Source organism: the organism of the source record quoted next, unplaced genomic scaffold (genome assembly GCF_019419815.1).
Source record: "Pyrus x bretschneideri cultivar Hongxiangsu unplaced genomic scaffold, Pyrus_bretschneideri_v1 Contig2, whole genome shotgun sequence".
Taxonomy (NCBI): Eukaryota; Viridiplantae; Streptophyta; class Magnoliopsida; order Rosales; family Rosaceae; genus Pyrus; species Pyrus x bretschneideri.
Window position 1 is genome coordinate 9,662,079 of NW_025999501.1, and position 12,628 is coordinate 9,674,706.

Genomic DNA, 12,628 nt, shown 5'->3' on the forward strand with positions numbered 1-12,628 from the left:
TTTGGACGTTTGACTATTTTTTCATTTGTTAAATTGACAACATGTTATACATGAGACCTTAAATTGACATGAAAACCACAGCCCCATAAACCAAAAATAATCGTCGAAGAGTTTCAGTTCCTCTTTGTGGAATAAAGTTTTATTGTTGTTGTTGTAGAGTTTCGGTTCCTCCTCAGTCGATGCTTCCAACCCAATATACATAATCTAGTTGCACAAGCAATTGTCGAACGATTATGCACTTTGTAATTAGCTCTTTTATTTTATCATGTTCGATGTTCTTTTCTTTTCTTTTTTTTTTTTTCCTTGTAAAAAGGTCTACATCTTGAAATGTGTTTAAATTCAGACTCAGTCCAGTACATTTACTACTAATTCGGCGGCAGATCCGACGGCCGAAGCCCCGCCTCTTTCGAGAAGCGAAAGGGCTAGTTCACATTCGTGCCACCCTCTCAGTCCGCCGGCCAATTTCCTCAACGTCTCCACCTTCACTTCTCGTATCCACACCGGAGCAAAGTTCACCATCAAACCCACCAAGCACGAAACATAAGCTTTCCAAGTAGCCGGATGACAACCAAGCGATATGTTCCCCTCCAATGCCCCTGCCAGAAAGTCCATGTGGATCCCGACAACCCTCGCTCGTCTTGAGAGTGTCCATGATGGCAAGTTGTCTCCGATGCCCCATTCGATTGAGCCTGACAGAATCACCAGATATGCCATCGCATACCCCTCCATTACACGGGACACAGCATTTGCCTCCCCGTGTCTCTCTTCCTTTGACGAGAGCAACCAGTTTGGGATGGTTTCCCGGTACAGTTCTTGAACCAACTGGACTCCGCCTGTCACACACAAGAGACTTGCACCAAGTGAGGCCACTTCCTTGGTCTTTGCAATGGCTAGGCACTGTGATACCTGACTAGAATTCAAACGAGGGGAGTCCGTTCTTGCACATCTGGTGACTAATTTCACAGCATACTCTGCCACTAGTCCTACAATCACATCATTCACATATTGGACAACGTGTATTGTCCGGCAAGAGCGCAGGTATAGAAACCCAGGTGCCACGGAAGGACGAGCATTAATATCTGCGATGGTAAAACCCAACAGACCATTCACACTGCTTTGACTGGACAACGAAGAGGTTGAAGCATGGGGCGTGCCAAGAAATGAGGAGAAGCAACTTCTCAGAAGCTGTGCAACAGCATCTTTGTTTTGTCTAAATACGGAGCGAGAAGTTGATACAACAATGAAATTATGCCAGCGGCGGACCTTTTGAGCCCACAAACAGCCTACAATAGGCATGCTAGGCCAACAACAACCTGATGCACAGTTCTCCAAGGCCAGCCCAGCAACAGTATGGACGTATTCACCGCTCTTCTCGAGTTTAAAAGTAATGGTTAAACTCACAAGAGCAGCCAGTGGAAGTGGGAGCATTGCGGTTGAAATCCCTGCAAGGCATTAAAAGGGTTTTAGTGTTGGAAATGCAAAAGATATTCTTCGGTGAGTATGACATTACGTAAATTGAACAATCATTATCAATCTCTAAGAGCATCTGTGAATTCTACTAAGAATACGAAGACAAATGAAGTTTAGTTACCAGAGGTACAGCTCGGAACATTGACACCAACAGCATCAAGTATTTCTTTTATTTCAGACTCAACTGACTGAAGAATCACTGCTGGACTAGGCCAGTCTATTCCATTCATAGGCACTGGTTTCCATATACCACGAGTAACTTCTGCAGAGAAGTAACTAATAATGGCAGCAAGAGAAGCAGGCAGAAACTCAACGAGGTCTCTCAGGCCTGCAAAAGCATTTAAGGGATCATTAGAAGGAATTTCATCTAAAATTTAAAAAGTAAACTAAACACCCTAATTTTTTTTCCCAGTATCCATAAAGTTACACATTCATCAGCTGATGAAAGAAGCAGAGTTTAGAAACAAAAGCTAAAACCATATAATGAGCCTCAACTGACAAGTGCAGTAGCATCCGACTAACCTGTTGTCAGGTCCCGAGATGAAAGCCTGCCATGGGCGCAAGCAGTTAAAATGGCATCAAGGACAAAAGGAATGGCTTCCAATACCTCCCAAGCAGGAAGCATTGGTCTCTGACACGAATCCTCTCCAGTATCTGCAGGGGAGCCACTAATACTGGCGCTTGATGGTCCAGAAGAGTTACTTGGTGGGGCCCCAACTCTAGTTATTTTCCGGTAAATCATACTTAATATCTTATTAGCAACTTCATGGACAGGATTTCCACTAGATAGACTGGAAAGTGTTGAAGCGATACAAGATCTGTCTTGACGGTACCAGGCTTGTAATTTTGGATAAGAATCAATGCACATAGGTCCCACAGGTGATGATTCAAGCTGATCCCCACTGCTGTTTGTCTCATCCCCAGCAGGTGCAATGTGCCATTGCGCAATAACAAAAGATACTCCAACGTCAGCACACCTCCAACTGGTCCTCCTCTGTCCGTAATGTATTGCTCAAGAGGTGGTCTATAAAATTTCCATAGACGAAGTAGAAAAAGAAATGCCAAAGAAAAGACCATGTAAATGGAGGACTCATCACCCATGCTTGATTTGTTATTTGATGTAGGCTTAAGTGATCCAAAGACCTCACAAAGCGGGATTAAAGAAGCTGCAACTTCAGGGACCTGTATGAACAGAGTTTTTTTGGAGCCATAAGAACGCCGGAACTTCAACTTCATGTGACTTAATTGAATCAAATAGGGAGAAGAGCTTTATGAGAAGAAACGCGTGCCAAGTTTAAATAATTCTATGATATCAATTTCTGTAAAATGAGACTATTTCACTCACCTTACCATGCAAAGAAAGAATGTGAACTGTATCAATATAGGAAGCTCCGAAAAGGAGGGCACTCAGCATTGACATATGGTCAGTTAAGTGACTTCTTGGTCCAGTATAATTGGTAGGTACAGGAGGAGAAAGAAGCTTCACCACAAAGTGCACAACATGTTCCTGAAAGCGGCAAAGTTCAGGGATCCAAATGTAATTCTCTTAATAATAATTTTCTTAAAAGCCATAACATTGTCAAAATTTGAAGAACAACAGGAGGTAAAAGGCACCATTACGCTCTTCAAGAAAAATAGGACTTGAAAAATAGTCAAATGTAAAATGTCCAGCATTACTGTATGCTTTTTCAACCTGAATGTTCCATCCACTTCTGAGAGATGCACCACATAGGATCTTTGCAGCGGCTGCCTTCTCTTCCTCAGACCCATTTAGTGCAGTATGATATAACTTCTCTATCTCTTCTAAACTTGAACGGGAGAACGAGGAGAAAATAATCAGCTAAAGATCAGCTCGTATTACAACTAATTTAAGATGTTTTTCATTGTACCTAGAAGCTGGTGTCGTGATAAGGGAGTTTATTAGGGAATCCCTCAGCGGTTCTCCTTCCATGAATGTTGACCAAGGGGATTTTTGAATTGGTGATGTGTCTGACGGTGACATCGTGGATGCAGACACATAACTGGGCCAATAATATGCTGATGTGTCAATTAAATTTCTTGCAATGCAAGCTTCCACAATAAGGTGCCTCATGTCACCACCTGAAAAACATTTGAGCCAACTGCAAAATTATTACCGGAACCAAATTCAGAGACAGGTAGCAGGATGCATGTTTACACTTTTTCTTTAATATGAGATCCACGAATAAAAAACATGAATTAATCATATCAAATCAAAATGAGCGGTGAGACAGATTTCTAAAATAAACCTGCTTTGATACAGACGTCACCACCACTGCCTGCACCTGATGTATCCTTTTCATTCTTGGAATTACATACAAAGCGAGCTGCTTTCGTTGCCTGCAATATTAGCTGGATCCACGACTGATGAAGGAGGGCACAAGAGGCCAGAGAAATTTCCAAGGACCTGGAGAGAAGAAATCAGGCCCTGTTTCCTTGAAGTATTAGATTTACCATCCATTTTGTGTCCATATCCATTCTCCAGTGTTCCCAGACACAGTATCTCCCTTAATAGAAGAGGAATTCAACTTGGTCTCATCCTTCAAAACGTTAGCAATGGCCAAGGGGACAATAGACAGAAGAACACAAAGACGGGACTCAAGATGTGGTATAGGGCCTTCAAGAGGGTCACGTTCCTGCAAAAGAAGAATGAAGGCAAAATTAACTATCCATGCTATTTTGTTTTTTCCTTTCTAAAATATATGCTGACATGGAGTAGTCTCAACTCGTTGCACAAGTCGAAGAGCTGAGAGCCAGAGTGCTAGGAAGGTTTCTTGCCAGCTTGCCTGGTTAAATACTTGCAGCGTCATGATTCCTTCTGCATTAGGTCAGTGAAATCAAGAATTAATTGAATTTCTTGCAGTTTTCTTTTCTTAATTCAATCGGAACTAAAGTCAGACATGCATGCATGCATACATATATTCATTTGAGACTCTTCAAAGGGACTATACCTGCAAGTATATCAACGACTGATTTAATAGGAAAGTTGCTTTCCATCCATTGCATTTTCCATGTATATATCGAAACAAACCCAACAAGTGGAATGACCAAATCCTGGGTTGCAGTGGAATACTGGCTTCTGAGACCCACTATCAAGAAGCATCCCAATTAGCTTGCGCTTATTTAACTGGTATTTAAAACCTGAGACTCTTTGAATGTTGGCAGATAATCTTGCCAGTGGTTCCACTGCAGAACTCAAATCTGAGGATGCAAGTTGACGTCCTTCGAGAAATCGTAGCCTCTTCAGGAGGCCATTGAATATTTCAGGCCTATGAATAGAAGTGGATTAGACAAAAAATTAATTATTAGTCTCTGTCGACAATCAACATGCATCCTTTTTCATCTAAATGTTTTTAGTGCACTGACAGAACAATTAAGAAAATTATTAAATAACGTGAACTGTCAATATTGCATGGTTGGATTCTGACTGCATCGGCAAATTGAAGGTGAGAAATATTATGAATGAGACGCTTACATATTCAAGTGAACAAGTCGAAGCAGAACCAAAGCTTTTCTGCTTTCAGTTAGTTTCGCCAGCACCTCTATGGCCAAAAAAGAATTCATTTTCCTTATCCGTTCACGATGTTCTTTAATTTTGAAATTCTTACTTTCCCTGGAATCAATTTCCATATCACTGTAGTCTGCACCTCCAAAATCTGATCTCGGCCTCTTTCGGGATGTCATTTTGAATCCCCAATCATCCAACGTACTGTCAATCAAGCTACTGATTACACTGAAAAAGAACAAGACCAATGCATGTCCAAGCTCCACAACACGAACTTTATAAGTCTGAGAAAGCTCAAGGACAACATCAATGGATTCCATTATCCTGCAAAACAGAAGAATGAAAGTTTCAGCAGTTCATTCAATTGATTGAGTGAAAAAACCATGCTAACAATGTCGGTTTTCCCTTTCCCAAACATTTTGACTTGTGTTAACGAAACCAAACTAAACCATCTAAACCAAGAAGCAAACTTTCCACCAAGTTCGAAAATGAATAGAGTTAAGCCATCTAAACCACAATAGCATTAGGCAAACAGAGAGTTTATCAAAATAGAGCATAATAAAATGAAACAAAATTAAACCAAGACAGAAAATGTTCACCAAGTTTCGAAATGGCATAGAGATTGAACCATCTAAACCAACCATAACGCAAACACTTCCACCATATCAAACCATCTAAACCACAGTGGCGTTGGGCAAACAGAAAGTTAATCAAAATAGAGCATTATACAATGAAACGAAATTAAACCATCTAAACCAAGGCGGAACATTTCCACCAAGTTCGACAATGCATAGAGACTAAACCGTCTAAACCGACCAAGATGCAAACTTTTCCACCAACTCAAACCATCTAAAGTTCTAAACCACAATGGCATCAGGCAGACATGAAATTAATCAAAAAAGAGCACAACATGAGATCCGTAAACTCACTTTTCTTTGGAAACATCACCAGAAAGTGGACCAAATGAAAATGCATATCTTCTCAGGAGTTCAAGATAGAGTCTATAAGCTTCTGGTTGAGACCATCTATTCGGAATCACCCTGTGACACAAAATCATCCAATCAAACAAAAACATGATAACATTGCTAATGTGTTAATCGGGTAGCGAATTTCAACCCCTTTAGCAGACTGCGCTCCAAATTGAATATTTTATAATCTTTTGCGGACTCTCGAGTGCTCGAGGCTAAAAAATGAGTGTCAAAATCGTGAAAATAATTAAAAAAAATGCAGTGAGTAGGGGAAGTGTAGAGTACCTGGAAGACAAAATGGAGAGGACATGGGGAGGGGAGAGGAGGCCGGAGGAGAGAGCAATGTCAAGAAACTTCCAAAGGGAAGGTCGGTTGTGTTGGAAGCAGAGTTGGGATACCAACACTTCCGCCAACTCAGTGCTCGGAGCTGCCTCGACCCATTTCCCCACTTCCACGGCCCACTCCACCGGGCTCTCCGTCTCCCTCTGCTTGGCCGCCGACACCAGCTCCGCCACCCGCCGCTGCAGTTCACTCCCCATTCCAATGGACCTGCAAAGTTCCACCCTTTTTTATCAAATCCATATTGTTTTGGATTTTCTCAAATTTATAATTAAAAATTGCCCATGTATACAGTCCTCCTGCTGCTGCCGCTCACAAAACATAACTGCGTGATTATTTTTGTGGGAAGGGAGGGGAAGGGTTGTTAGGCAATAAATTAGTGTCTATAATTTTGTGTGCAAAGATGTAGGGGCACCTACCACAACCACGCACTCCTCACCTCAAACTCAATTTTCACTGTCACGAAAATGGACTAGAATTCTCTTCCTTCTTCTTTTTATTATCTTTCCTTATTTCTCTCACATTCTTTATTTTATTTTTCTCTTTTTATATAAAATTAATATAAGATGTTGACGTGACTTAACCGTAACTGTTCAAATAGGAGAGGAGGGAAAGGAAGGAGAAAAAAGAGGGAAATAATCATACTCCGACAAAAATACAGTGTTAACAGGAAATGTTATTATACAAGAACACTAGAAAAATTATTATTTTTAATTGTATAGTAATACATGGTATACTGGTTGTGTTTCAGACATATTGAAACCTCTCTCTTCTTCATGTAAGAAAAAGACTTTTATTATGTCATTTTGTGTCAGTAATATAATATTTAAAATAAGGCTTTTAAATAAAATGGTTACTGTGATGAGCATAACTTCTTACTTTAGTCTTCACTTTGGTCCTGAGTGGTTCCTGAGTTTGTCCCCATTAATTATTTTAGTCGTTCCGTGAAAAATCTCTATTAAATAAAGATCAAAATGACAAAAGAGCCTTAATTTTTTGTCAAATTATTTTGGTCCGTTGATAATTGCATTGAAAGTATTTTTTGTCATTTTACTCTTTATTTAACATAACTTTTCACGGAATGGCCAAAATGATTAATGGTAAACAACTCAATGATCAGTTCTATTGATTTTAAATCTCAATGACCAAGGTGAAGATTTATACTAATTTCAAAGATTATTTTGACTAAAAAGTCTAAAAATTAATTTGTAATCATAGATCACCGTATCATCAACATAAACGTCCAGCTAATATTGTATCACCAACATTAATTTGTAGTCATAGATCACCGTATCATTAACATAAAAATTAATTTATAATCATAGACCACCGATCAACATAAAAGTTGCTCAAAAATGCATCATTTGATTCAATTTTCAAGCCCAAATGCCAATGAATCAAAAATTTCTCACCAATCTACTGAAAACTTGTTAAGCTTCGATCTGCCCGCCATGAAAATTGAGAGCATCGAGATTTTGCTTTTGCCCAACTGCAATTAATTGAGCAAAATGCAAAGGTAAAGGCATTGAGTTGATTGGAGAGTTCGAGAGGTCGGTGTCCTAACGGCCCCTGCGATGGAATAACGGTTGCAATTTGCGTTACATGTCGTGCATGTGTGTTGTTATGTGTCCTTGTCCTCTGTCGATGTCTTTATATCTTTATGTGCTGTAAGGGTTAGGTGTCAACAGAAAAAGAAGCCTTGTAGTCCAACAAACAGAAGCCCAAGAAAGACATGGGTTTTTTTGTTTCTATCCAATTAGGCCCAAAATAATCTAAAAGCATATGAAAGTCCCTTATGAACAAGAGCATGTTACATGTTGATAAAATAGCTAAAAACAGTTTTAGAAAATAAAGAACGCCTTTAACAACGTTTGTCATAAGAAGTTGTGAGTGTTTATTTCAAATTGCTTTTTTGAAAAAGCATTTGAATTTTTAACCACAACAAGTGGGCCATCAGAGTGCTAACAACGGCTTTCTAAAGAAAAAAAGTGGGAGGTCCTACGTTCGATATTTTGTAAGCTGTGAATCTGCTTAATTGTGGTCACAGCTAGGGTGAAATTCCCAACTAGCCTCCTCTGGACGCCGAAGGGATTGATAATCGTGATTAGACATCAGTTGTCCTCCTTTTAATAAGAAAAATAAAGCATTTGAATTCTCATTAATTTTTTGGACATTTTTAATAGAAGCGCTTGTGAACAGAGGTGATGCTCAATATATAAAAGCACTTCTAAACAAGTATTAAGGGTTGGTTTGGGATTGTAGTGCTATGGAAAAAAAATAAATGTTGTCAATGAAAGTAGAAAAGCATAAGCATGGCCATGCTTCTAAAAAAATGTTTTTTTTTTTTTTCAAAGCATAGTAATCATTTAATGAAATTTTCAAATGACAAGCATACTTCCAGATGTTTTACAAAATTACAACCTTTGCCCTACATTATTTAATAAAGGGCAAAATTTCAAATGGCAAGCATACCTCCGAATGCATAGTTATCAATGGTCATTTAATGAAATTTTCAAATGACAAGCATACCCTCAGATGTTTAACAAAATTACAACCTTTGGCCTACATTATTGTCTTTGCCAATTATTATATCGCATTAAGTGCTAAATCATTTTTAGTCATTTAACATATTCAAAGCACTTGTACAAAAAAAAAAAAAAAACAAAGTTTATCAAACACTTAACAACTTTATTTTACAGTTATTTATTCTCACACCACAACATAAGTAGTTTTTCTTAAAAAGCACAACGATATCAAACTAGCTCTAAGTATTTTATATAATCTTAAGAATTGTTGACTAGGGCTTTAACCCTTTTTTAAATAGTTCAAAAGGAGGCATGATGAGTTAAACCGCAGATGCAAATATCCCATGATCCCATGAAGTTGGTATTCTGGGAGCTTTCAAACAACAATGCATTGTGTGTGAATTGACAATTAACGAATGAAAAAAAAAACACGGTTAGACACGCAATTTCAAGAAACAAATTTGAAAGTGGAAATCTTTCATCTTGAAAAGAAATTTTGTTTTTCTTCACATTTTTTCAACGGTCAATAAATCCCTTCAAACATGTAGTTTGAGTTATCTTATCTTCTAAAATATGTGGTTTGCGTTTTCGCTGCTTGGTGGCATTACTAGTTGGCACAACCATTTTAAAGTGTTTTAGTGTAGGTGAATGGAAACGTTTATGCAAGCCCGGCCCAGGTCCAATGTAGGCAGAACGACTGTCCGGGCTTAAAAAAATTAGGGGTATCAAAATTATTAGGGTGGTATATTTATATATGTTTTTATAAGAGTATAAATTTATAAAATTTGGTTTAGTGACAAAGAAATTTAACTAGAACCGGTGGTTTTGTTGTTTAAAATGAATAAGGAGGTCTTAGGTTCAAAACACTATGTGTACTTATTTGCATTCTAATTTTTACAAATTTATTTTCATAACAGTATAAAGTTATAAAATTTGGCTAAATGATCAAGAAGTTTAATTAGAAGCAATGATTTTTGTTGTTTAAAATTAACGAGAGGTCCTAAGTTCGAAATGATATGTGCATGTTTATTTTTTTCAATTTTTACAAATTTTTGTTTGGTTGTTAATTTATTTACTAGCTAGTAGCTATGTGGGTTGCTATTTTAAATATTCATTCTAATTCAAGTCTAATCTTCAATAAACAGTAATGTGTAAACTAAATTTTTAGACCAAATTTGCAAATAATATTACGTGTCATAAAAATGTTTAATTTAATGTTCATTCATTACTTATACACATCCTTAAAGACTCAAAAACATTAATATTTTTTTAGTCTTACATTGACAAGGTTAGTAAATAAGAAAAAATAACTCATGATTTATACAAAAACACTTTAAAAGTTCAGATGGAAAACAAAACTTATAATCTATCTACTTGAAAGTCCAAAGTTTTTTAGTTTCCTTCTCTTGATACAAAATAAATTAATTATTCCATGTTTCTAAATTATTGAGTTTGAAGTATTTTTCTAAATATAATTTTATCAATGTACTAAGTGTGAAAACAAATATTTTTTTTTATATGAAATGAGGGCACATTTTTTTACGTCACCCCGGACCTCAAAAATCTCTGAACTGACCCTGCGTTTATGTCACTAACTATAACACAAAATATCGACAGGATACGCAAAACTAACTCCTAGCAGTGAATGACTCTATATCGATACGAAAGAGGCCACCAACAAATCTAATTGTTTCACTCAATTAAACACAAAAACAATAATGAAAAGAAAATTCTAGTTGTGTTACGTTACAAATATAACTAAAATTTGAAGTTTAAACATGTCGGAGCCTACTCAGGATGGCCTACTCACATACTCTAAACATAAATATTAAGATCACAATCACTGATATCATCCCCCTACTTACAAGTTAATACATTGATAAAGTTTGGTAAGTATAGAAATCTGTTGAACAAAAATCGTACACAGTGACAATCCTAGCTTCAATCGTTAAAGATATAGCTTTCAATCAGACAGCCCTTTACATAATATCTTCATAATTATTTATTTTATATTGACTAATTTCGTCTTGCACTTTTAGCCAACTTAATGTATTGCAAATTTATATAATCTCTCTTTTTTTTTAAGATAAGAAACAACGAAGAAATATCATCTCAAACATAACGAAGAGGTCATACACATCAACAAATATATTCACAAGAAAAAATAGCAAATACTTGATGCATCCAATGACTTAAATAAAGAATTACAATAGCTTGGAACCACTCAAAGAACTTTGATAACTAAAACGATTTTAATTGTCGTTAATCGAACGGAAACTGAAAAGTCTGATTATATTGCATAGATTAAAACTATGTTTTGAAGACTGAAACGACACTGAATGACTAAAATTCATTGTATATCACAACAAAATTATGAGTTTGACCTGTAACGTCGTTCATTTTCTAAAAATGTATCATGAACCCAAATCGGCTTAAAGTAAAATAAAACCAACTTTAACTAATGAAACCCACTTTATAACCATTAACCAATTAGGCCGGGTAGGTCTGAAAGCGTCCCAAAACCCCCATTAACACGTCTTGGAGCTATTGTGGGCTCAAACCGCTAGATTAGTCGGCTCTCAACACTGAAGGCATCCTCCCCAAATCAACCCACCACCAAAAGCTTCCACCTTTAAACAAAAGACGATCACAAAACGATCCTATCTTTTGGCAGTCGAGCAATTTCAGAGAGATCAATGAAAGCAGCGTACGGTGGGGATGCCTCCCCACGCCGCCGGACGTGCAGAAACGTCTGCCTGGCGGCTACAGCTGCCGCCTTAGTCGCAACGATCGTACTCGTGATCCTCTGCCTGACGGTGTTCAAGGCAAAGAATCCCACAACGACGGTCAACTCCGCCGTTCTGAAGGACTTCGATGTGTCACTCAACATTCCACGTGTCAGCGTGGACGTGAACTTGACCCTGGGCGTGGATCTATCCGTGAAAAATCCGAATAAAGTCGGGTTCAAGTACAAAAACAGCACCGCTTCTTTGAACTACCGGGGGATCCAGGTGGGCGAGGCCCAAATCGGATCGGGCGAGATATCCGCGGACCAGACGAAGCCCATGAACGTGACGCTGACCATCATGGCGGATCGGCTGCTGGGGGAATCATCGGAGCTCTTTTCGGACGTGCGGGCCGGAACGCTGCCGTTGAATACTTTTACCAAAATCTCCGGGAAAGTCATCGTTTTGGGGATCTTTAAGATTCATGTCGTTTCCACCTCCTCCTGCGACTTCAGTATCGATGTCGGTAACCGCACTGTTGGAGAGCAACGCTGCACACACAAGACGAAGTTATGATTTTTTATTTGTTTTGCTTGCCGTATCGGATGTTCTTATTTACTGGAATTTTTACGGTTGTCTGCTTGTGCGAGCTTAATTTACAGATTTGCCCCTCACCGGTTGCTGCTACACCTATATTTTAGTGCACTTTATAGTATGATTATGAATCTATTCATAGATTTTGGTACTAGGCTAAATGATATTTACTGATTCCCGAATAAAATGGATTATTTCAATATCTTCCAAGAAATATTAGGATAAGTCGTGCACGCGAGTGAGTTAACTCTAACTATTCATGTTTGTGGAGCTTACAAAATTCGTTCGAGCTATTCATGTTTGTAGATTTATAAAGTATGAACAGGTATACATGGTCAGGATCAACCTTGTTCGATTTGAGACTCAGCCTTGCAATCTTTGCCATTCCTTTAATTTCTTCATGCTAAACCAAGTCCATTAAAGAATGAAACAATTTGCTCAAAAATTGCTCATAAGAGTTGTGACCAGATTTGCTTAAGTCTT

At 38.0% G+C, this 12,628-nt stretch overlaps 2 protein-coding genes across 2 annotated transcripts; one reads left to right on the top strand and one right to left on the bottom strand.

Moving 5' to 3' along the window:
* Positions 1 to 220: 220 nt before the first annotated feature.
* Positions 221 to 6,666, bottom strand: LOC103930252 (mediator of RNA polymerase II transcription subunit 33A). The gene is given in 16 exon segments (XM_048583471.1): positions 221 to 1,442; positions 1,592 to 1,798; positions 1,993 to 2,406; positions 2,409 to 2,652; positions 2,816 to 2,977; positions 3,164 to 3,278; positions 3,360 to 3,570; positions 3,738 to 3,828; positions 3,830 to 3,970; positions 3,972 to 4,124; positions 4,215 to 4,306; positions 4,440 to 4,467; positions 4,469 to 4,757; positions 4,964 to 5,317; positions 5,923 to 6,033; positions 6,247 to 6,666. Coding segments are annotated over 16 exon segments (3,963 nt in total). The 5' UTR covers positions 6,501 to 6,666; the 3' UTR covers positions 221 to 345.
* A 4,855-nt stretch (positions 6,667 to 11,521) lies between these two features.
* On the top strand, positions 11,522 to 12,225 carry LOC103930251. The gene has a single exon (XM_009339553.3). The coding sequence runs from the start codon at positions 11,522 to 11,524 to the stop codon at positions 12,125 to 12,127; it is 606 nt and encodes a 201-aa protein (XP_009337828.1). The 3' UTR covers positions 12,128 to 12,225.
* The last annotated feature ends 403 nt before the right edge of the window (positions 12,226 to 12,628 follow it).